At 44.2% G+C, this 26102-nt stretch overlaps 1 protein-coding gene across 2 annotated transcripts; it reads left to right on the forward strand.

Annotated features, from left to right (window-relative positions):
* Positions 1-335: 335 nt before the first annotated feature.
* On the forward strand, positions 336-26102 carry ST3GAL5 (ST3 beta-galactoside alpha-2,3-sialyltransferase 5; the record flags this gene model as incomplete). 2 transcript variants are annotated; one of them, XM_080629319.1, is made up of 7 exons in its annotated part: positions 336-417; positions 16081-16192; positions 17846-17960; positions 20410-20753; positions 22938-23124; positions 23932-24090; positions 25839-26102. In XM_080629319.1, exons 1-7 carry the CDS (start codon positions 381-383, stop codon positions 26100-26102), a joined length of 1218 nt encoding a protein of 405 aa, XP_080485445.1. In that variant the 5' UTR covers positions 336-380. The 2 variants fall into 2 exon arrangements, with proteins under 2 accessions (XP_080485445.1, XP_080485446.1); XM_080629320.1 differs by lacking the exon at positions 336-417 and having other exon boundaries at positions 16124-16202.

Below are 26102 nucleotides of genomic sequence, written 5' to 3' on the forward strand. Positions count from 1 at the left end.
GATGAAGCAGTGAGAGGCTGCGGGGGCTGAGGTGACGGAGGGCTCGACCGCTCGACCCCTTGGGGAAAAATAACCCCAAGCCCACGATTTCCTGAGGAAATAAAGGTCTGGAAAGCGTTAATTTCGGGAAATGACACCATTAAAGACTGCGCATCTAAACCGCTGCAGCACCTCACAAACCGCACCCCCTCCCCACACCTCCCCAGCTCTGCCGCCCCTCAGCCGCGCAGGCCCCGCTCCCCCCCAGCCCCCCCGCGCTCGGCTCCCATTGGCTGCGCTTCGCCACGTGCCGCGGCGCGGCCACCGCCTCTCCCCCCTCTTCTCCCTCCGCCGGGTCCCGCGGAGCCGTTACCTGCGGCGGGGCTGCGCTGCCCTCCCCGATGCGCAGCCGAGGCGCCCGCACCCGGCCCGGCGCAGGTAGAGGCGGCGGGGCCGGCGGCGGGTGGGAGTTATTCGGTGTCGTGGTGAGAGCCGGTGCGGCGGCGCGGGGCATGCGCTGAGGGGGTGTGGTAGCGCGGAGGGGGCTTCGCCCTCTGAGGCTCCTCAGGGCCTCTGTCGCCGCTGAGAAGCGGCTGAGGCGCCGCTGAGGCGCGAAGGCACCAGCGTTTGGGGGTGTTTTCCGAGCGTCCCAGCGGTATTTATGCGTCCCCGGAGGTCTCGGGGGTCACCCGACCGCGGCCACAACGCCCCCCATGCTCCTAAGGGGGGCTGAGGCGTTTAGAATGTGCCCTAGCAGCACTTCGAGGTCTGTCGTGGGGAGGGCAAAGGGGCGCCAGGCCTGGGAGGTCTCTGGGTGGTGAGGTGCGGGCTGCGGGTTCTTGAGGAGATGGGGTTGAGTCTGGCTTGGGCCTGTCCTGGGAGGGAGAGGAATGTAGCTGGGGTTGTTCTTCTGTATAGGCTTACACTTGTCTGCAGGTTGCGATAGCATTTTTGTCTTGAGAGCGATGTGACTATGAAACAAATTACTTCTGCCATGGCTGGCAAAACCTTATGTTCTTCAGCAAGAGTTTTTTGTGCTCTTTGGTTTTTTGTTTGTTTGTTTCTGTAGATAAAACCAAAATACAAGGCTGATGAAGGAGAGATGTTTGTTTTGCAGCTTGCTTTAGTTATGGAAATGAATGGGAAATGTTCATAAAATTACCAGAGGTAAACAGCTTTCCTGTGGTAAATGGCTGGTTTTGTCTCATACTGAGAAAAAAGGGTAAATCAAGATGCATATGTCTTATTTGTCTAAAGAAGACTTATTGAGATAAATGCTCTTTATGCTTCTTAAGTGGATGCATGCTAAATGCAGCTTATGAAGGGATTGTACGGGTGCAGTTTAGAAGTGCTGTGTGGTTTTCCTGCAGACGCTGTTATTCCTCTGTTTTGCTGCAGTGAGGTTACTATCTCCCTTATGGATCGCTCAGCAGGAAACCTTGAGCTCTCGCAGGCCCTTTGCTAGCCTGACAAGGGGTAGCAAACACAGGGAATTTCATTTAAAGGTCAAAATGCAGCTGCAGAGTTAGCGCATCACTTCCTTGGGGCTGATGAGAAATGAGCTTGTCCTGGCCTCTGTTTTCCTGGAATTTCTTGGGATTTAGCATCCTCCCTTCCATAGAGTTTGATTGAATTGGCCAAATGATTAACAGGCAGTTAGGGGCAGGATGTAGGAAGCCAAAACAGGATAGCAGAAGCTTCCTTTTACTGCGCAAAAGGGGCTAAAAGTGTTGAGTTCTGTTTCCTTTGCACACATCAGTTAGGTGATGGATGTGGAACATGCCAAAGTGCTGCGGAGTTGGTGTGTTTGGAGGGTGGGTTATTTAGATAAGAGAGCCCGGACAGCTGTGGTCGGTTTTGAGTTTTGATGAAGACTGCATTACTGAACAAGACCCAGCCAGTGCTTCCAGTTTGTCACAGAATCACACAGAATATTAGGAATTGGAAGGGACCTCAAAAGATCATCTAGTCCAATCCCCCTGCCGGAGCAGGAACACCTAGATGAGGTTACACAGGAAGGCGTCCAGGCGGGTTTTGAATGTCTCCAGAGAAGGAGACTCCACAACCTCCCTGGGCAGCCTGTTCCAGTGTTCCATTACCCTCACTGAGAAGAAGTTTCTTCTCAAATTTAAGTGGAACCTCTTGTGTTCCAGTTTGAGCCCGCTACCCCTTGTCTTACCATTGGTTGTCACCGAGAAGAGCCTGGCTCCATCCTCGTGACACTCACCCTTTATATATTTGTAAACGTTAATGATGTCACCCCTCAGTCTCCTCTTTTCCAAACTAAAGAGACCCAGCTCCCTCAGCCTTTCCTCATAAGAGAGATGCTCCACTCCCTTAATCATCTTAGTTGCCCTGTGCTGGACTCTCTCCAGCAGGTCCCTGTCCTTCTTGAACTGAGGGGCCTAGAACTGGACACAATATTCCAGATGCGGTCTCACCAGGGCAGAGTAGAGGGGAAGGAGGACCTCTCTCGACCTACTGACCACCCCCCTTCTAATACACCCCAGGATGCCCTTTGCCTTCCTGGCCACAAGGGCACAGTGCTGGCTCATAGTCATCCTCCTATCCACCAGGACCCCCAGGTCCCTTTCCCCTTCACTGCTCTCTAATAGGTTATTCCCCAACCTATACTGGAACCTGGGGTTGTTCCTGCCCAGATGCAGGACTCTACACTTCCCCTTGTTATATTTCATCAAGTTTCTCCCTGCCCAACTCTCCAGCCTGTCCAGATCCCGCTGGATGGCAGCACAGCCTTCTGGCGTGTCAGCCACTCCTCCCAGCTTAGTGTCATCAGCAAACTTCCTGATAGTACACTCAATTCCCTCATCCAGGTCATTGATGAAGATATTGAATAATATTGGCCCCAGCACTGACCCTTGAGGCACTCCACTAGACACCGGCCTCCAACTAGGCTCCGCCCCATTGACCACAACTCTCTGGCTTCTGTCCTTCAGCCAGTTCGCAATCCACCTCACCACCCGACCATCCAGTCCACACTTCCTCAGTTTAGCTGTGAGGATGCTGTGGGAGACTGTGTCAAACACTTTAGTGAAGTCAAGGTAGACCACATCCACTGCTCTGCCATAATCTTGTTATGTCTTCATAAAAGGCTATGAGGTTGGTCAAGCATGACTTCCCCTTGGTGAAGCCATGTTGACTGCCCCTAAGGACCCTCTTATCCTTGATATGCCTTGAGATGGCACCAAGGATAAGGTGTTCCATCAGTTTCCTAGGGATGGAGGTGAGGCTGACCGGTCTATAGTTACACGGGTCCTCCTTCTTGCCCTTTTTGAAGATTGGAGTGACATTTGCTTTCCTCCAGTCCTCAGGCACCTCTCCTGTTTCCCAAGACTTGGCAAAGATGATGGAGAGTGGTCCGGCAATGTCTTCAGCCAGCTCTTTCAGTACCCGGGTGTGCATCCCATCTGGACCCATGGATTTATGGATGTCCAGATTGCTCAATTGCTCCCGAACCCAGTCCTCATCAACTAAGGCAAACTCCTCCAATTTCCCGACTTCCTCTGGGTCCTCAGGAGTACGGGGCTCCTCAGGACAGCCTCCAGCAGAGTAGACAGAGACAAAGAAGGCATTCAGCAACTCTACCTTCTCTGTATCTTCTGTCACCGGGGCACCCACCCCATTCATCAGTGGGCCTACATTACCTCTGGTGTTGGTTTTATCTGCCATATATTTGAAAAAGCTCTTTCTGTTGTCCTTAACCCCTCTCGCCAGGTTTAATTCTAAGGAGGCCTTAGCTTTCCTAGTTGCCTCCCTACATCCTCTGACAACAGCCTTACATTCTTCCCACGTGGCCAGCCCCTCCTTCCATGATCTGTAAACTTTCCTCTTCCATTTGAGCTTCCCCGCAGTTCCTTGTCTAACCACGCAGGTCTCCTGGCTCCCTTCCTTGACTTCCTACATGTTGGGATGCTTTGATCTTGAGCTTGGTAGAAGCAGTCCTTGTATACTAGCCAACTATCTTGGACCCCTTTACCTTTGAGCAGCCTTGCCCATGAGATTTCCTCCAGCAATTGTTTGAAAATGCCAAAGTTTGCCCTGCTGAAGTCCAGGGTTGCAATTCTGCTTGCTATTCTGTTCCTGCCGCACGAGATCCTAAACTCCACCATTTCATGGTCGCTACAACCGAGGCAGCCCTCAACCTTTACTGCTTCAACTAGACCCTCTTTGTTAGTGAGCTTGTCATGGAGCAGTTTTCATGTTATAAATGAGTCTGAACAAAACTTGCTCAAACACAGCAGATTAAAGCATCTGCACTTCAGAACCGCACAGTAGTTATTTAGACTCAGGACTTCTGGATCGTGGAGGGTCTCCCGTGTTGCAAGACAACTCTCATAGCCGTTCGTAAGATTTTGAAGACTTCCTTAAAGCTTGTGTAAGTTGCAATTTTCCATTACTCCTATGGGATGGCTATTTCTTTGCTGCTCAGGAATCTTTTGCTCCATATAGTCCCTCTTTATTTATGACCACGTGCTCTGTGAGCTCTATTATGTGAGCTATTATGTGACCTATTTATGACCTCTGTGCTAGCGTTGTTTGAATTGCTTGCTTTCAGCTTTGGTGTTACATGTTTCGTGTATCTAAAGACAAATTTGCAGCCTGTTTTGTGAAGCTAAACAAGTCAAGTTCTCTGTTCTCCTTGGGAGCGGCACTTCACCGATCCCACCAGCTCTGTCTGCAACCTGAAGTCTTGAATTCAGGAATTAAGCGTTAAATTTGGTTCCAACAACGTTCTGTCCTGTATTGCAATTTCCTTTTAAGCCTTCTTTTCGTGGGAGGCTTTTGGCATCTCCTTTTTTGCTTCTGTAGGCTCAAGTGTGATTTCTACCATGATCTCTTGGAATGTTAGATGATACCGTGGTAAAAATGCTGCTGTACTGTTAACATTGTTCCATAATTACCAGTTATTTGCTGCTATTCTGCTGCATAATTCAGATGTAATATGAAACATCTTGGCTGTGTAAGTCTGCTGGCGTGTTTCCGTAGCCCAGTAAAGATTAGTGCTATGCCCTTTCTTTTCCGACCATTTCTTCTAGGGAAGATTTATTCCTCCGATGTCCCATGTAAGGTGAAAGACCTCATTTGTTTTGGCTTCCTGGTGGGGCTCAAAAATATCTTCCACCCATGCTAGATAAACTTGCCTAGCTTGTGGTGGGTGATGTGCTGATACACATTGCTCTCATCCTCCCCTCCTGGCTGGCATGGCTCTTCCCCGGAGAACTGGAACAGATCCCTGCTTCCACAAGTGCAGGTTCTGCAGGCCTGGAGAGGAGGATGTGCTGGGAAAGGAGCTTGTGGGGTGCATAGGAGGGGTTTGTGAGAAGCAGCTGCCTGCTGGCGATTCATTCTTCCTGTATGTTGCTGACTTCAGCAGATGCTGAGAAGAGTGGCTGCCTCAGGTTTTGAACAGCCCAAGCAGGCAGCAGGCAGGCCACTGTTTTTTCGCACAAGTAAATGAAAGGAGAGACTGGGATTTCCTCTAAAATACATCCCAAAACCAGAAGGGGGAAGAGGGCACGAGGGGGGCTGAAAAGCTTCCTCTTCAAGAAATAAACATATCTTTTTAATACCACTGCTCTTAAACAGCAGTGTTTTAACTCGCCTCTTTCTTCGTGCTTGGCTGAAGTGCTGACTTTCTGTGGCTCATTTGGGAGTCAGAAAAAATTCTGAAGCGAGATAATATTCTCATCTGTCAGAAAGCATCTGCTGCCCTCTTAAGTGTTGAAGCGCATCGTGTTGATATCTCTTGTGTTAATGTTTTATGGATTTTTGCTGTTCCTCACTTTAGAGCTTCTGGAAGAGGTTTCACAGAAGAGCTTAGAAAGCTTGACTAGAGAAGAGGGTGCCATACGAGAAGTGAAATCAAGAGGGTGGTCCCTGTTCTGAACATTGAGCTGTCATTTAAAACCTCACTAAGAGTTCCTGCCTGTAATGTTGTTGTAGCAGACGCTATTAATAAGCAAAAAGCTTCCTGGGAATGCTGCTGAAAAGAAGTGATGGTGTTACATGCTGAGCATATCTAATTAAGCCGATAATTGGACTGGATTTGAGCTGGAACCAATTATTTTGTCTTCAATCTGGATGACTGAACATTAAGAGCAAGTTACAGCCTACCTATGTGTGTCTTTCCTAAAGGAAAAGACTTGGCAAATATATACCGTAATGGAAGGTTATTAGTGATTTTATGACTGAGTTGATGCTTGATGTTGCAAAGAGGATGTAGGAATGAGCCATTAAACAATAAGAAGAAAACACCAGGAGAGCATCAAGGAGAGAAATGATGATGCCTCTAAGGTAGTATTGACACTTTACCAGTAGTAAGGTACCAGTGAATACCTGGCTGGTATTCATGGCTCCAGGCAAAATAATTTTCACCTGTGTTGGTGCCTTTGAGAGTGTCTGTAAACTGCTCTGAAATGCCTATTTGCCTCTCATTTCACTTTTTGCCAATAGTGTCCACATGTGTGGTGACTCATTATTATGTTCTCATTTTTTGAGGGGACAGATCTCGACCAGATGAATTGCAGATTGTACAGATGTTGTTGGTTTTTAGTTTTTATTGCCTGATTAAGAAGCCTTAATAGTCAAAGATTTGTCCTGTCACTATAGTCACTAATGAAGAGTCCCTCCCCAGCATCCTTATAGCCCCCTTCACATACTGGAAGGCTGCTATGAGGTCTCCACGCAGCCTTCCCTTCTCCAGGCTGAACAGCCCCAACTTTCTCAGCCTGTCTTCATACAGGAGGTGCTCCAGCCCCTGATTATCCTTGTGGCCTCCTCTGGACTTGATCCGTCAGCTCCGTGTCCTTCTTATGTTGAGGACACCAGAACTGCGCACAGTGCTGCAAGTGGTGTCTCAGAAGAGTAGAGTAGAGGGGCAAGAAGTAGATCCTGCATCCTAATGGTCACGCTTCTTTTAATGCAGCCCAGGATATAGTTGGCTTTCACCCATGGCAGGGAGTTGAATGATCTTAAGATCTTTTCCAACTCAAATCAGTCTATGATTCTATGAAAGTTCATTTTGCAAGATGCATTATGCACTAATGCAGTCAATATCCTGTTGTAGGTACTTATGACCATATTATAGGCCAAACTTCTTTCGGCCATCAAGGATGTATTCTTTCTATTGACTTTATTAAATTAACCAAAACAATTGACTCTGCTGCTCATCACAACAGCCATACCTATCAAATGCTTTTTTTCATTCAATAATAATAGATGCTAAGCAGATAATATTCAAAGCAAGTTTTTATCCACTATCTAAATATATTAAAGTACCGACTTTACTGTGGGGTCTGTATAGTTGCAATCAAAGAAATAATTGACAGATGTCTCTTAATTTTTGACTTCAGTTCCTGTTTTTCCTCTGGCAAGAAGCTGTTAGTAACTCATCTGCTCCCTGGCTGCTGTCTCTTTGTCTTGAGAACATTTCTGCTAGGAAGTGGTACGATGATGATCAGTGAGTTATTGGAAGATAAATATCCAATGGTTAATACATTGCTACAGATTAGAACACAAGAGTCTGTCGTGCCTGAGTGTGTCCCTGATAAGTTTGCTTCAAATCTTCAATATCAATGGAATTTTTCCTCATTCTTGTGGTTCTAAGGGATTTCTGTCATGTACCTTTGAATAAGAGTCTTAAAGAAGATACTTCAATGGTTTTTGTGTTATAGAAAAAAATATCCCAAAGGAGCTGTTTCTGATTGGGAAAACTTGTCTGTTCCTTTACTCGTTTTCCCTTGAGTATTTTGTCACTATTGGCAAATGGGCCTGTTCAGATAAAAGACTTTTTACTTTCCTTGTGTAGGTTTTAAATCCAATTTCAACATCTGGGCAGCTTTTCAATTAGCATTGCTGGTCTGTTAAGTCTGTGTTTAGGCTTTGGCTTAAAACTTTGAGTTTCCTTGTACTCAGTGATGTGATCCTTTGCTGTGTTGCAGTTTCTGGGGTGCCTCTTGCTGGAGGATGATTGTATGTTGTTCCAGGTTAATTGTTTTCTTGATAACAAATTATTTAAATCATGACAGCATGTTTCCAAATGATTTTTGTGTTTAGGAAATACTCTGTGTTTTGGATGGGTAGAAAATCCTCTAATCCATTGCAGCTGTAAGGAAGCAGTTTGACTGTACAACACTTGCAGCTGTACAGTCCTCCATGTATAATGAGTTGCACAGCTCACTGGCCTTAGCTTCAGTTTCTTTATTCTTTGTATTATCATTTTTTCTCCCTGATTAGTATTGGGATAGGGCTTAATCCACTGTTGATTTATAAAGGTAAACATGAAGGAGCTGGGGCAGATTCTGTGGAACCTGTGGCAAAAATAAGGGAAATTGAGACAAGAAGGGGAGGAGAAGTGTTTGGCTTAAGTTTCACCTGCAAAAAGAGAATGAGAGGTTTTTACTTGTGGTTTAAATCTCTTGTTTTCTCTTTCTCAATATTAGAATCAGGGATTAGAAGTTGTATTAATTGGCAATAAATTATATTACTTAAAAATTTCCTTGAATCAAGATTTTTGCCCATTAAAGAGAGTTGAACATGTTGGGGGGAACAGGGGGTATTTCATAGTGACTTCTGAGTTGGGAATTTTTAATAACCTTAAAGAATAGAAGGTAAAGCAGTTAAAGTTTTCATATTCTTGTGTTTCTTTAACTGAGAGGCTCTGCTTAACAGATGGCTCTTAGATACTTTTAAATCTGTTTCAAAAACCCAAACCCACAAAAACTGCCACCTACTTAACCATACTTTTCTTTGTGTTTTACATCTTGACCCTTGAGTTTCATCTGTTTGGGTTTTGGTACTGCAGAAGCAAACAAAATTAATCCTAACTATAAATTTTACTGAACTGTTATTCATGTTGTTAACATAAATTAATAACATTCTATTCAGATATTGTATCAGTCTTGAAAGCCTTCATGAAAATTAGTATCTCACTATTTAATCGATAATGAGGATAGATTGAAATGTGTGATCTTTTCATGGGCACAACACTCCCATGTAGGCAGAGGCATTAGTGTTGTAGTTGTCACTTAATATTTTATCATCTGTTCCCCCCAAATGTGTCTCAGGAACCAATCTGTAATCAGTTGAAGTATTCTTAAATGTTTCAACTTCCTGGCTAAAGTTTTGCACTATGTCAGTGGGGTGTTTGTGTTTGTTGTTGTTTTAAAAAGACTCGGAGTGGAAAGTTCATGCAGAATTCCTTGCTGAAAATGTCCACGGCATCTCAATAAAGAGTATCTTGCTCAAATTTATTCTGTGTGAAAACACCTTCTCTGCCTTTTAACTTAGCCTTTCTTTTCTGAAGCATAAATGTTGCTCAAACTCAGCTTTCCTTTTATCATTTGCTGGTTTTGGAGTATGCTGCTTAAGTAATTTACATGTATCTGATTTAGAGGAGGGGGTATAAAACCAGCAGGTGGTTTGGGAAGTTTTTGTCTTAGTTTTACCTTATGTTTCACTGCCTGCTCAAGCCCTGTTCTTTATTAGTAATTCCTTTATATAGGTGTGACTTTCAGGTTTCAGTTGCTGTGGGCTTTCCACAACTACTTGATCTTGTTACAGGAGCATGAAAGGCTGCATTGCGCAGCAAGGCCTTGGGATGGACTTGTAAAGTTGGTTGTTTGTACAGCTGCTGGTGGTACTGCCAGAGGGAAAGTTAAATTGTATTTTCAACTCCTAGGAGCTTCAGGTATCATCCAAGATCGTGTTGTGACAGATGTTACTCAGCTCTGGAGTATCTGAAGATACTTCTTCCTGCCAGGCTTTCAACAGTGGCTTGCCTAGGGTAGCTTCCCTGCAGGCTCAGGCAGGAGCAAGTGGAGAGTAACAGCCCACATCACAGTATCACAGTATGCTAGAGATTGGAAGGGACCTCAAAAGATCATCTAGTCCAATCCCCCTGCTGGAGCAGGAACACCTAGATGAGGTTACACAGGAATGTGTCCAGGCGGGTTTTGAATGTCTCCAGAGGAGACTCCACAACCCCCCTGGGCAGCCTGTTCCAGTGTTCCGTCACCCTCACTGAGCAGAAGTTTCTTCTCAAATTTAAGTGGAACCTCTTGTGTTCCAGTTTGTACCCATTGCCCCTTGTCCTGTCATTGTTTGCCACTGAGAAGAGCCTGGCTCCATCCTCGTGACACTCCCCCTTTATATATTTATATACACTAATAAGGTCACCCCTGTAAACTCTCCTCTTCCACTTGAGCATACCCAGCAGTTCCTTATTTAGCCACGCAGGTCTCCTGGCCCTCGTCCTTGACTTCCTACGTGTCGGGATGCTCTGATCTTGAGCTCGCAATAAGCAATCCTTGAATGCTAGCCAACTATCTTGGGCCCCTTTACCTTTGAGCAGCCTTGCCCATGGGATTTCCCCTAGCAATTGCTTGAAAATGCCAAAGTTTGCCCTACTAAAGTCCAGGGTTGCAATTCTACTTGCTATTGTACTGGTCCTACCACACAAGATCCTGAATTCCACCATCTCGTGGTCCCTGCAACCAAGGCAGCCCTCAACCTTTACTGCTTCGACCAGACCCTCCTTGTTAGGATGAGATCCAGCAGCGCTCCTCTCCTGGTTGGCTCATCCACCATTTGCATGAGGAAGTTATCATCCATACACTGGAGGAATCTCCTGGACTGTGGCTGGGTTGCTGAGTAGTCCTTCCAGTAAACATCAGGGAAGTTAAAATCCCCCCCAACAACCATAGCCTGTGACTGTGAGGCTGCTCTCAGCTGCTTGTAGAAGGCCTCGTCAACTTCCTCACCCTGATCTGGTGGCCTGTAACAGACACCCACAACAGTATCGCCCCTGCCAGCCTGCCCCTTAATTCTCACCCACAGACTCTCAACTCGCTCGTCCCCTGTTCCTGGACAGAGCTCAGTACATTGCAGCTGCTCTCGCACATAAAGAGCAACCCCACCACCCCGCCTGGCTGGCCTGTCTTTCCTGAAAAGGACATATCCTTCCATGAGTATATTCCAGTCATGTGAGCTGTCCCACCACGTCTCTGTAATTGCCACCAGATCATAATCTCCTGACTTAACACAGGTTTCTAACTCCTCCTGCTTATTTCCCATTCTGCACGCATTGGTGTACAGGCATTTCAAGGAGCGAGCTGAGCTCACCGATTTCACCCTGGGATTATAGGAGGCCTCCCAGTCTTCATCAATTCTAGAGTGCTCATCAATTCTATTTCAATTATATAATTTCTATTAAATTAATTTCCAGTCTTCATCAATTCTAGAGTACATGCAGGTACTCAATGTAGATCCAGGGAATAAGCTTCTGACTGACCGTAACTGTTCATTACGGTGCTTCCTCTATGGCTCTGGTCCCTGCCTGTATAGGCAGTTACTTTGGAACAGTACTTGCACACATAAAATGTGGAGCTGATCCGCAGAGGCTGCAAACTGGACACTCTGTGTGTGCAGAGGTGGGAATGTGCTTGAATTGGTTGGGCGGAATTGGTTTGTAAGCGGAAACATCCCCTGTGCAGGGTTACAGTTCTGGGGGCTTAGTAAGAGTGACAGACAGTGATGTAGGTATATGCTTCATTCTGCACTTGAATGCAGGCTAGTCTGGTCCTGTCTCCATGCTTGGTAACACTGTTAGCAGTCTAACAATGGGGGCAGAGTCCTAGTCTTGGGTAAAAGACAAAGTGTGTTTGGGAAGGGGTGCCTCAGTCCATGGGAGTTGTACCAGTTTGGTGCCAGTGCCAGTGGGAGATGCCTGGAGCCTGGAGAGGGATCACAGGTCAGCAGGAGAGTGCCTGAACAGCAGCACAAAGGAGTTCCTGCCCCTCCAGCCAGTAAGTTGGCATGGGGTCCCTTTATGCAAACACTCCTTGCTTGGTGAATAAACGAGAGGAGTTAGAGACATACACATGCCTGAAGGGGTATGATCTTATTGGCATTATAGAGACATGATGGGATGTCTCCTATAACTGGAGCATTGGAATGGAAGGATACAGGCTTTCAAGGAAGGACAGGCAGGGGAGATGAAGGTAAATTTAGCCACCTCAATAGCCACAGAAGCTATAGCTGCCATGTCCCTGGCAGTGTTCAAGGCCAGGTTGGACACAGGGGCTTGGAGCAAGCTGCTCTAGTGGAAGGTGTCCCTGCCTGTGGCAGGAGAATGGAACTGGATGAGCTTTAAGGTCCCTTCCAACCCAAACCATTCTACCATTTTTAAATCCAGGTGCTGTACATAGCTAAATACAGTTTTTCAGTGTGTGGCAGTGGGTGTACAATTTGACACATGCTGCTTTTTAGTGTTTAGCATTCCCACATAAAAAGACATCCTGAAGACTTAAATTAATTGCTTCTGGACTACTCCAAGTGTGGAAATTTTGCCTAATTGAGAATAACAATGAGAGAAAAGTAAATTATGGAGAAAAGAATAATACCACAGGAAGCTTTGGAGTGTATTCCTACTGATGGACAATTTGGCTTTCAAAGCAGCTTTACACAGATCTCTGAAGTTCAGTAAATGAAAAGGAAATTTAAGACCCTTGGGTCTTCACTAATTGCACCACAATGAGTGGCTACAATGTCAATGCAAAACCTGACTGTAACACAGCCTTCCTACTGAGACATCTTTTGTAGGCAAATCATTCATGGCTCCTCAACTGTAGCACTGCCCCTTCCTGAAAGGCTGCAGTGGTGTTTGACAGTGGCGCAGCTTGTCTTTGGTGCTTGGTTTTTTGATGACCATGCTTCTTTCTGTAAACTCATAGATTTATGTTTGAAGCTCAAGAAGACTGTGGGAAAGGTGTTCAAGTGCTAGGTACTGCTGACCTTGCTCTTTTGAACACTCTTTAAGACCATTCCAGCCAGTGAAAGGTGCTTATGGATTTAGGGAAGAGTGTGGGATCAAATACTGAGTAACTTCAGTAAAATGCTGTGCTGGACAGATGTATTTTGACTTGATCTATTGACTTGATCAAGAAAGGAACCATCTGTAGTAAATGGAAGTAAACTGTTGCAAATGAAATGCAACCTGACCTTATTTCAGTTACATGAACAATTAAAACCACTAAGCACACCAAATACCAAGGCTTAGACACAGGAAGGATATGCCGAGGTGATGAATCAAATTCCCTGCGTTTGCTTGTTTCTTTTTGCATACCTGGGATGGGTGAAGCAACCGTTTGGAGATGACTGGAATTTATTTGGTTCAGAGGCAGGGAAAACTCTGTGATAGCACTCGTTTGTTGCATCTCGCATTCCATGTTAATCTCCTGTCTTCACCACTCTGCACCTCCTCAGTTCCTTCCCCATCTTTCAGACCTCTTGCAGCCTTTCCTTTGTTTCAAAAGCTTCATGAGAAGTGCATCTCTTGTAGGTTCTCTGCATATAATTCTGTAGTAGGACATTCTCACCCTGAGAAATGATTAAAAGTGTGCTGTTTGCAGAGCACTCGTTGACAGTTTATATACCAGAGGAGACTGGCTATGTCATTTTGTGGTGCAGGATGATTCCAGGAGTAGGTGAATGCAAAGAAAGAAAATCCTGCTTTGAACAAAGCAAAGGCAGTGATGCTTTAACCTTACCCCTGTAATTCAAACTGTAAAACTTTACGGATGTAAAACTTGTGGAAAATACATGCTTAAGCTGGTGTGTGTTCCCTCATAAATGTCACCAGTAGCATGGCCCCACCTAACCCTGTCCCTTTGTACGTTGCTGTAATGATTTCTTGGTAACAGGACCCTCTGGTACCGATGCTGGCCCACTGTATTGTGCTGAATCTGTTCTGATTTAGGTTCCTACAGACTCTGCTCAAGTTACCTCGTTGTTGTTCACCAGAGAGAGAATTATTACCTGCAATTGTTCCCCAGTGCAAATGGCTGAAGCTTCTTACGTTACATTTCCCAGTTTAACTGCTAGCATTCTGGGGGATCTTGGGTTTTGGAATACCCTGTTCCAAGACCAGTGTGATGGTGCTGACCTTGGTTGTACAGTGCTTTCAGATCTGCTAAAAGATGTTGTTTAAGGGCTTGCTGTTTCGTGACAAAGGCCTCCAAATCGGTGTGACAGCTCAGGGAGCCTCTGCAAGTAATAAATACAGCTAGATGTGTAATTTGAAGTTCTTAGTAGTATCATGATAACCAAGTAACCTGTATTTGAGTTAAGTGGTAAAGTTTTCTGCTGGCAAAAACCATTGGGCTTTTATCTTTTCTTTTGCTCTGCTCTGTTTTGTGGGTTATGATCACTTGCAGGTGACTTTACAAAGCATCATGTACCAGTTTTCTGCTCTTCAAAGGGTTTAAGATGATGGTGTTGATCTTTATCTCTCCTTGTCCCACTCTGTCTCATAATGGTTTGTGGCTTTTCACCTTTTACTGTATTAAATTTGTTACTGAGAAATGATGTGTGACTGCAAAGAGAGACTGACTTTGAGGCGTTGTTTGAATTAGATACCACTGGAATTTCAGTGGTATGGATATGATTTGGAAGGGATACTTCTGTCCCATCAGCTCCTTCAGGCTAGTGTTTAATATAGGCTAGTTCAAATGGGTCATGTTGCCATATAAAATAAAAGGGAGGTGGAGCAGCAAAGAGAATGTGGAAGATCGTCGCTAGATAAAAGCCTCCCCTTAGCCCTGCTTCTTTTAAGAGCTCTTGTGACAGAGCTCTTGGCGAGAGAACAGAGGAGTGTGAACATACTTGCAGTGGAAAGTGGAGAAGGTTAAGTACTCAGATCAAAAGGAAGAACTAGGGCTGAAATCCTCCACTGCAGAGGATCGGGCTTCACCCTTTGTGGCTGGCTGATCAAAGGGGGTGTTGCTTCAGGGGGTCAGTAAGGCGAGGAAAACCCCTTGCCTGGATCCCTTCTCCTGAGCAAAATCAGCAGTGGGTAGCCTTTGCACAGTGTTTTCTTCTTTGCCCACATCTTTAGTTAATGTCAGCAGCCTGTGAGAAGTTGATATGCCAGCCTGCTCTTTCCTTTCCCAAATCGTCACTGAAGCATGCTGATAAAAACTCATTGTAGCTTATGAACAGTTAAGCAGCCCATCTGTGAGGGAGCCCAGTGCACTCCCACATTCACAGTGTTTGTGGGAGGGGAGCTGCTGCCCTGCACAGGGTCTGCTCTTATGCTGGCAGCCTCTGCTGTTTGCCAGGCAGAACGTCCTGCACACCCTCTTTGGTGTGTGCTGTTGAAGTTGCTGACCACGTTTTTGGGGGCTTCTAAAGATGTCAGCAGTACATTCAGACCGATGATGAGACAGATTTGCTTAACCTTGGTGGAACCTTTAGACCTCATAGCAGCCTTCCAGTATCTGAAGGGACCTACAAGGATGCTGGAGAGGGACTTCATCAGGGACTGTAGCAATAGGACAAGGGGTGATGGGTTTAAACTGAAACAAGGGAAGTTCAGGTTAGGTATAAGGAAGAAGTTCTTTACTGTGAGGCACTGGCACAGGTTGCCCAAAGAAGTGGTGAATGCGCCATCCCTGGCAGTGTTCAAGGCCAAGTTGGACAGAGCCTTGGGTGACATGGTCTAGTGTGAGGTGTCCCTGCCCACGGCAGGGGGTTGGAACCAGATGATCTTAAGGTCCTTTCTAACCCAAGTCACTCTATGATTCAGTGAAATTGGGGAGTTAGTTTGAAATACAGGCTCTGCTTTTGAGGATGGGATGGTTTGTACAGGTTCTGCATGCTGGGAGCATGCTTGAGGCCTGCTGGGTACCATAATGCTTGGACACTTTGACTAAGGGATCCTAAATACCATGAGCATACTGTGTAGATCCCTTGTCTGGAGTGTTAATACGTACTCAAACTAAATGGTGCTTGACCAAGATCCAGCAGTAGTGTTTGACAGTAACTGATGGAATTGCAACTGTTAGACTTGAGGCTTATGAAGAATGCAAAGACCTATACCTAGCAATATGTATTTATTTTTAGAGTCACATCCTGGTAGTGCATCTGAAATGAGTATTTTCTTGGTCACAAGGAGGTCAGGAACAATTCAATATTCCTGACACCATAACTAAGAATCTTCTTTGGGAAGCAGGAAGTTAAGAGTCATTGGATGTCCTATCAACTTTCTTTTTCAATTCATCAAAAGTGATTTCTTTTTCACAGCAATGCTGAGTGACAATAACTCTGTGAAGCTGAAAAGTGATTGCTCACCTCCTGTGCAATGGTCTAAAGTGGCTGCACATGAAGATGAGAAGACCAAGCTGGTTTTTAAAAGGTACTCGCAAGTAAGTGTCATTGTCACAGCAGCATAAAGGTCAGTTGCTCCCCTCTTTGTCTGGGCAGTTACAAAAAGGATGTAAAAATCAAGGGATGAGATTGCCATATGAACTGAGTGGAGAGTTAGGTACACAGCCTTCCCTGGAGCCCTGTCCAATCAGGCCTTGAACACTGCCAGGGATGGGGCAGCCACAGCTTTTCTGGGCACCCTGTGCCAGTGCCTCAGCACCCTCACAGGGAAGAACATTTTCCTGAGATCTTAGTCTCCCCTCTGGCAGTTTAAAGCCATTCCCCCTTGACCTATCAGTGTAATCTTACTCCATGGTTTGTAATTTGACATCAAATTAGAATTGAGTGTGTGCTAATACACATCCAGAACCATGTTCTAAACCAGAAAAGTTCACTACTGTGATGCCTCTATGCTACATGAATTTTTAGGTCTTAAAGCTGAAAAACCTCTCAAAGCCAAACTGTTACACCCACTGGTGTTTTGAGCACCTGAATGGTGCAGCCCCAGCTGAATTTAGAGATGCTTGATAAACTTCTGTGGATGAAACCCAGCCTCATTCATCTGCTGTGACCCCCTGTTTTCTGCCACTCAGCTGATTTTTGCAGCCCAACATGTGATGAAGGTTTAGCCCCCCTGTCATTGCTAAGTTTGACCTAGTTAAATCAGATGTGAGAACAGTGCTGCTTTGTTGGTCACCTTGTTTGCATCACAGACAAACTGAGTCCCAGGATTGCATCTATTAGTCCATATGCTACAAGCTTTTATAAACACAAATAATCTTGGAAACCTGTATTCAAGAAGCACTGAGCACTCAGTAGGTTGTATATTTAACAAATGTCTAGTTCTTAGGAATCCATGGGGAAAGAAAATCAATAATAAAGCTCAAACTTCATATTTGAGTAACAACCACAACTCTAACCAAATAATGATGCAATTCTTGCAGCTTGGTTTAGATGTGAAATGAGCCAGGTGAATATTTGGAGATCAACAGTGAGATTCTTTAGGAATGAGGAATGAGTAGATCAAAACCATGGTTTATATTACTCAATTTTCCAGTTGGTTGTGCTTGGTTTTTTCTTCCTTCTGCATGGTTTTTGGGGTGTAAATAATAAAATTGGGCTTCTCAATATAAACCTGAATATCTAAATTCTGCATTTTGGCCATTTTATTTGTGAGTGGCGGCCATTTACCTCAAATCTTGCAAAATTTGAAGTCTCATCATTGTTTTAACTTACATGAAAGTATGTATTTCAAAATAGCGTTGCCCTTTAAAGTAGGTACCCAGAAGGTCCTTTGGTTGCTTTCTGGGAGCTGTTTGACCCGTCAGAGATGCATTTAGAGTGTATGATGCAGGCATAGAACTGCATAATTCAGAGTTGGCAATATGCAGTGTTTTCTTTATTGAAGCATCTCTGTATCTTTGTACTTTCCTGCAGATAGCTCTGAAGAGTTGATAAAGACTTGCAGTGAACAGAGCAATAGTTTATCTTGGTTTGAATCAAAATGCAAGTTCAACTGTCTTAAATCTGTGTAAAAAAAAAATAATAATTAAATAATGATTTAACACTTGATGGATTGCTGGAAAACAAGATTATTGGTTTCTTTTCTCTCCTACCCCTACCCCTTCCTGTTTGTTTTTAGACTTCTTGCCCTGTTTGTGGTTGGAGGGTGCTTCCTTTATATCCTCAAGTTACATTTTGGCCCTGAAGAATGTGACAGAACAAAAATGCCGTATGTGGACCTCGAGCGTGTAAGGGTTGGTATTTTTTGGCTTTTATTTTTACTGAAAAATTGACAATAAAGGAGTTACCAGGCTCTGTAAGAATTAGAATGCTGAAATCATCCTGTGAGGGGAAAACAGAATCATAGAATGGTTTAGGTTGGAAAGGATGTCAAGATCATCCAGTTCCAACCCTGTGCCGTGGACAGGGATGCCTCACAGTAGACCATGTTGCCCAAGACTCTGTCCAACCTGGCCTTGAAAATAGGTTCTGCTTCATTTCATGCCATAGAACTTCTGGGTTTTATTCTTGTGGAGTGACAGGAGAAGTGCATTGAGAAACTGGATTTTTAGGGGTAAAAGGAGATAACTGTGACTGTTAAGAATTTGAAATGAAACATGTCACCATACTATTGTGTCAGTGCAGATTAGAAAACTGATGCAAATGAAAAGTTTCAAGTCCCAAAGCCAACACATGAAACCAAAGGTATATTTTACTTCAGCCAGTTCCCCAACCTGCTTTGCCTTGTAGTTGCTAAAATGCCCTTGGAATGTGGGGCAAATGTGCCGGAGGGTTCGGCTCTAAGTTCATTGACTTATTTAAGGTAGCTACTTCAGCTACAGTTTTGCATGTGGCTTTTAAGCTGGTGTAACAGACACCAATAAAACTTTCTCTTATTTGTTGATGACAGTTCCTTGCCTTTACTGCTTAACCTGTTTGCTCTTTATGACAGCGCTTACCTTGGCTTAGAGTTGTTACAGTGCTGTCACTGAATGTCTCAATGCCAAGACACAACTTAGAGCAGAAGCCCTGATTTAAGATGATGTCATCACCTTCTTCAGTGCATGTTTTTCCCCTTCTGAGCATCTTAGCCTCCCCTTTTCTTCTCACTTGACAGATTTCTTTTCACAATAACATATTCTTGCTTCCAAACAACAAACACCTTAAGCCAAGCAAACCTAAAGACTGCATGGACCATTCTTATTGCTGTCTCATGATTCATTTTGTTTGTGTTGCATGCAGGAGGAGGAAATAGCATTGCTCTTTGTCTAGTTAGGTAGTAGCTGATTACAAAGCTGATTACAACTTGGCAGTTGTCAAGTGCTTGGCGTTACTTTTTGCTGATCGGAGGCACAACTGTCAGCCTTAAAAATGAAGCTCTTCCAAAGATGCACTGAGTGTTACCGGCTAAGTGTACAGCATGCAGTTTCTCAGTCATGCTTTGCATGTGAAGAAGTGTGGTGTTCATGGCCAGACTTGCAGAGACCTTTATAAGGGTGGCAGAGGCAGTTCTGTAGAACAATCTTGGTTAAAAAAGAAAAGCACAGCTTCCCTTCTGGTAAACCTACATACACACTTCCCTTTCCTTAACAGCACAGATGGAGAACTGAGTTAGTACTAGATTTGAATCTTGAGTCTGAGTCCTGTGTTTGCTCATGTTTTCTTTTAATTTTAGAGGAGAAAAGATCAGCGTTGATCGGGGGAAGAGTGCATACAAAAAGATTTTAACTGATAAAAATAATACCTTTGCTGTTTGCCTTCTTTCTTACAGCAGATACTGGCTTGCTACTACAGATTTCTAAAAACCATACATGAGTAGTTATGTTGGTGTGGTAAAATGTGTAGTTTCATTTGACAGCTTAATCTCTTTATGCAGTGTGGAACTGTAGTCTTGTTTTGGTGGCTACTCTTTGAAAGAATCATGGAATCACAGGATGGTTTGGATTGGAAGGGAGCTTAAAGCTCATCCAGTTCCAACCCCTGCCGCAGGCAGGGACACCTTCCACTAGAGCAGCTTGCTCCAAGCCCTGTCCAACCTGGCCTTGAACACTGCCAGGAATGGGGCAGCCACAGTTTCTCTGAGCACCCTGTGCCAGTGCCTCACTACTGTCATAGTGAAGAAAAACCTGAAACACCCTCCACCTTGCATTCCTTTCAAAGTTGCGTTTTAGTCATTATAGCAATACTACTTTAGCAGTATTTGTGGAAGAAAGGTTGCTTCATTTTGGTTAGTAAGCAAGTTCAGCCTGGCACTGCAGAGCTTTTGCCCAGTGGATGTGTCTCTGGTAAAGTCCTACCACAGGCAGAGCTCGGGGTCACGCAGTTGAGCAACGGAGTGAAATTCTGCTTGCTGCCTTGCTGAGTTAGATGGGTAGGGGTACGTCTGATTTTGTAAGTAACAGTACAGATGTTCTCAAATGGCTCCCTTCCACCTCCTATCACTTTTACTAACTTAATTTATTCTTTAGAAAACTTCCTTTGCAGATTTAAGTGATTGGATGGAGGGACTTCTCTTTGCAGGGTTTCACCCTGTAACGGTTAGTATCTGCATTTGAGAGAATGCTTTAAAATGTCTTATTTCCTTCTTTAAGCTTTCTTTATAAACCGCTCTGTTTGCTAAACTGCTGGTAGATTGCATTAGAAGGATTTTGTATGTTCCTGAAGCTGGCTTTCCTGCCTGAAACCATGTATGTTTTGTTCTAGAGAGCACAACAATATGCCAGAGCTGCGTTGCAGGAGCAGTGTCGACCTTCTTATGTAAAGAAAGAAATGGGGAAGTTATTTGCAGAGAAATACAGCATGGACGTATCTCCCTTTGTAAAGAAAAATATAAATGAAGATGAAGCTTTATTTAAATATGAACCTCCTTTTGGATTTCACAAGTTCTTTGATAAGCTTAAAAATCTCCTTGAACTCTTACCTGAGCATGATTTACCAGAAGATTTGAAGTCAAAACAGTGTAAGCGTTGTGTGGTTGTTGGCAGTGGTGGAATTCTTCATGGATCAGAGCTGGGTCACTTATTGAATCAATTTGATATTGTTATAAGGTATGTATTTTCCATTTAAAGATTCCAACTACTTCAGCTTCACTTTATGAGCAGATTTTGGGTTTTAAAGGGGAAGTATTATCAACATTTATGCAGCATATAAGACTGTTTCTGAAAGTGTTGTTGAGAAATTTGCTTGTGATTTGATGGAAGTTGGAATTGAGGAGCAAAATGAATTGTCCTGTTCACAAGACAGGAATTCAGCATAATTATAGAATCATAGAACAGTTTGGGTTGGAAAGGACCTTAAGATCATCCAGTTCCAACCCCCTGCCATGGACAGGGACGCCTCACACTAGACCATGTCACCCAAAACCCTGTTCAACCTGGCTTTGAACACTGCCCAGGATAGAGCATTCACAACTTCTTTGGGCAACCTGTGCCAGCGTGTCACCACCCTCATAGTAAAGAACTTCTTCCTTATATCTAACCTGGACTTCCTCTGTTTCAGTTTGAACCCATCACCCCTTGTCCTATCACTGCAGTCCCTGATGAAGAATCCCTCTCCAGCATCCTTGTAGCCCCCTTCAGATACGGGAACTGCTTTGAGGTCTCCATGCAGCCTTTTCTTCTCCAGGCTGAACAGCCCCAACTTTTGCAGCCTGTAGACTTCAGATGCAAAAAATCCATGGGCAGAAATGAGATGGAAGCCAGTGAAATAATAGAAAGGTAGATAAACCTGGCTTTATCCATTCATATGTTCAAGCTTTCAGAGGCAGGCTTTAGGACTCACCTCTGCCTTTTTCCCTCTGGTTAGTTGGAATGCTTATTTCAAGGATTTTATAACTGCTATTTCAAACACAGTAAAAAATAATTGGTGCTTCAGCATCCAGTTTGCTTACACACTGTACAGCATCCTTATTTTTCCTTATCTTTACAACATCAGTGTGTGCTTTCTGTGTTTACCCATGTTTTCTAACATCTTAATGAAATGAACACGTGCTCTGTATTTGTGCCTTCTGAATGCTGCTGTTTGAGCTCTCCTTCTCTCTATTTTGAATCATGTGAAGTCACAGATAAACTTAACACCAGCATTTTCCCAGGTTGCTTTGTAAACTAAGGAGGCCATGAAGATGATCAGGGGCTGGAGCACCTCCTGTATGAGGACAGGCTGAGAAAGTTGGGGCTGTTCAGCCTAGAGAAGAGAAGGCTGCGTGGAGACCTCATAACAGCCTTCCAGTATCTGAAGGGGGCCTGTAGGGATGCTGAAGAGGGACTCTTCATCAGGGACTATAGCGACAGGACAAGGGGTGATGGGTTCAAACTGAAACAGGGGAAGTTCAGGTTAGATATAAGGAAGTTCTTTACTATGAGGGTGGTGAGGCACTGGAATGGGTTGCCCAAGGAAGTTAGTGTTCAAGGCCAGGCTGGATGGAGTCTTGGGTGACATGGTTTAGTGTGAGGTGTCCCTGCCCATGGCAGGGGGGTTTGAACTAGGTGATCTTAAGGTCCTTTCCAACCCAACCTATTCCGTGATTCTGTTAATTGCTGCTCTTAGGGTAGTACTCCATACAGTGAGTCAATAGCACTTACTACAAAGGAAGACGTACCTGTCAGCATATGGAGGGGCAGGGAACTTGCATTAGCTACTCTCTGAAGTTAGAGCTGGCAGCATGAAGGTGACTTTTCTGCTGATACAGAAAAGTTTGTTCTGCAAAAGCTGTTCTGCAGGACTGCACATGGAGCCGGATGATGCTGTTCTTGTCAGCAGTGTGCTACATGTGACATTTCTGGTTAGCTGGAATGATGTAAACCCACAGGATGCATTACATTGCATTGGTAATTTGAATGCCTTTATGTAATACTTGTGTTTGCATATATGTAAAAAAAGATAACACAGGCAACTTCCTGTGTTGTTTTCTTTCCCTTCCTCTTTTTAAGCCCCTCTGAGTTGGCACAAGGCAGTGAATATTAAACTCTGCACTGCTCTTACTTTCCTATCCAAGCTTTTCTTCTCGAAGTTCTGCACTTGTGCCAGATGATCTATTCGTAGGATTGGCGTCCTCCCAAAGATCAGGGATGGATAAGTGAGACAAGGAACACTGAGATACTGAGAAAACACTCTACTCCACTCTTATCTGGGCCAGATAAAAGTTCTTTGCTTCAGTGTCTGATGTTCTCATGAGATTGTAACCTATGCTTATTAAATACAGTTTCTCTCTATTCTGGTGGTTTTGTTGTTAGGTTAAATGATGCACCAGTTCAAGGATACACAGATCATGTTGGTAACAAAACTACTATCCGGATGACTTACCCAGAAGGAGCCCCTCTCTCTGAACATGAGTACCCTCCTGCTAGCTTGTTTGTGGCTGTCTTGTTTAAAAGTGTTGATTTCAACTGGCTTCAGGCAATGGTTAAAAATGAAACCTTGGTATGTAACCTGGCACTGTTACGTTTGTATGAATTTAGTTTGTTTTCTAATGGTGAGGAAGCTGACTGATCTCTTACTTCCTGGTTTAGTGTACTGAGGATCTTTTGTGTAACTGTGGTGGTTTTAGCTCAGTCTCCTAGTTACTGTTAGTACCAGCATTCATGTTGAAGCCGCATGCTGACAGTAACACTTTTTGTGCAGCTATTGGTGGTTTGCACCAAGCTACAAGCCTATCTAGTGCTTACTAAAGTTGGATTCATTTCACATCAGGTTTAAGTGACTTGAACAAGTCTTCAGAGCCTGAAATAGAAAGGAAATTTTTGGATTCCAGTCTATCCAAGTCTGCTGCTACGATAGGCATACATGCAGCTAATGTGTGATTGAAGCATCACAGTTCTTAGTTCACATTTCTCTGTGGTTCCAAAATTAAGAGGTTGTTGATTTCTCACTGACTATTTAAAGAAGTGCAGAGATTCCAAAGGAGCTGATAGAGAAGTTCCATGTTTCCAGACTATTTAAATGGGTGGTTTTTACCTCCTTCAGACTGTGGGAAGATCATTTCTGCCAGTTGAAAACCAGTAGCTAGGTTTTTCTGACTACAGATGGAAAAAGTGCTCTATGATTGAGAGAGAAGACAGCTTGGGAAGCTCAACAGTTTGACACCTACTAGGTGAGGTACACTGGTGTTTCGGAACCTCCTCAGCTAGAAACTGAATCACTGATGTGTTCTAGCACTTGTGTGCTGTGTCTGCCAGATACTCTGCAGTCTCAGTTTCCCTTTTCTGAACCGTGTTTTCTTTCTCTCAGCCTCTGTGGGTGCGACTCTTCTTTTGGAAGGAAGTTGCAGAGAAAATTCCTTTTGCATCAAAGCAGTTTCGGATTCTGAATCCAGTCATCATCAAAGAGACAGCTTTGGACATTCTACAGTTTCCTGAACCTCGATCCAAATTCTGGGGTTGGGATAAGGTAAGAAGCTTCTTTTTAGGAGAGGGAGACTGTAAAATAGAAAGTAAAACAAGAAACTGATAGACGTTTGGGGCTCTTCCTTCAATATGTTTTCTCTGTGCAGTTTCAGAGCTGATTTCAAGTAATAGGAAATTAATGTGCTCTCGAAGGACTGTTGTATTTACTTGTGTGAAATTGAAGTAGGATTTCAGCTCACCTTTTTAGATGAGGCATTATGCCTGTGTGTGCTGACATCAAATGTCGTCGTGTTCGTGAGTCCCCACATGGAATACTGCGTCCAGCTCTGGGGTCCCCAACATAAGAAGGATGTGGAGTTGTGGGATTGAGCTCAGAGAAGGGCCGCGGAGATGGAGTGAGAGCTGGAGCAGCTCTGCTCTGGAGCCAGGCTGAGAGAGCTGGGCTGGTTCAGCCTGGAGAAGAGAAGGCTCCTTAAGGGGAGACCTTAGAGCAGCTTCAAGCGCTTAAAGGGTCTACAAGAAATCTGGAGAGGGGCTTTGGACAAGTACCTGTAGGGACAGGACAAAGGGAAATGGCTTTAAACTGGCAGAGGGGAAAATGAGATGAGTCTTAGACAGAAGCTCTTTCCTGTGAGGGTGCTGAGGCGCTGGCACAGGGAAAGAAGAGAAGCTGTGGCTGCCCCATCCCTGGCAGTGTTCAAGGCCAGGTTGGACACAGGGGCTTGGAGCAAGCTGCTCTAGTGGAAGGTGTCCCTGCCCGTGGCAGGGGTTTGGACCTGGATGAGCTTTAAGGTCTCTTCCAAACGAAACCATTCTGTCAGTCTATGATAAATTCATTGCAGTACTGTTTGTTCACTCACACATTATTGTGACTGGTGTTAAATATTCAAAACAAGCATTTGACGTACACTAAGTGTGTTAAGAGCAGCCCTGCTAAATCAAACCATTAATTAGCTATGGACAGATGTGTTTCCAGCTGCAGAGATTATGGAAACCAGGCCAGCAGAAAGCAACCTTCCGACTGCTGGACTGGCTGTGTGTGTCAGTGTGCTCAAGAGCAGCTGGTGGGTTTATCCTCCCTGTCCTTTGCTCTAGCCATAGTATGGAGTGATGAGTCACCCAGTTTAATTACACACTGCATTTTTGTTATTTTCATTATTTGTTTGAGAAATTGGATGTCACCAGTTCTCTTGAACTATGAGAAAATAACCATCATCTTTGTACCTCTTACAGGAAAGCATTTAATGGTATTGTTAGCGCACAAATGTGTGAAGCATCTTCTCACATTTATTTATTAAAATAACCTAATGTATAAAGCTGTCTTTTAGTTGAATTATAGTATACCTGCCTTCTTCACAGGCTGTTCAGTGGAATACTCTGAAGAATCCTGTTAGAGAGCTTGTTGCCCAAGCCTGAAGTACATCAGGAAATGTCAAGTTTAGCTGCATGTTAGGAGTTGAGTGTTTGGAGCAAGGGTTCACTTGTGGTTTAACTACACAGTAATAGGGCACGTTGCCTGCATAGTAATAAGTCAGAATTCATAGCCAAAAGTCTTGTTAAAGGCAAATACTCCAGTTGTGTTAGTATTTGACCCTGAAGTTTTTAGTTTTACTTGATAATTTGGTTCTTTAGTTGTAAGTGATTTTACTTTGGATTGTTCAGTTGATTTCAGTTTTAAGTGAGGAGGAGAGAATAGACAAAGCCATTAATTTTTGTGGAGTGTTTCTAAAACCTACCAAAGGTGAATGTTTGAATTCAGCAGGCTTCTTTTCCCCCCCCCCCCCTTTTCAGAATGTACCTACAATTGGGGTCACAGCAGTTGTTCTGGCCACACATTTATGTGACGAAGTGAGCTTAGCAGGATTTGGCTACGACCTGGATCAGCCCAGCACACCTTTGCACTACTACAACAACCTCTGCATGGCTGCCATGAACGGACAAACTATGCACAATGTGACAAGTGAAACCAAATTCCTGCAGAAACTGATCAAAGAAAAGGTTGTCAAAGACCTCACTGGTGGCATACATTGTGAGTTCTGTGGCACAGACAGCTAG

The sequence above is a fragment of the Psittacula echo genome (assembly GCF_963264785.1).
Source record: "Psittacula echo genome assembly, chromosome: 1".
Taxonomy (NCBI): domain Eukaryota; kingdom Metazoa; phylum Chordata; class Aves; order Psittaciformes; family Psittacidae; genus Psittacula; species Psittacula echo.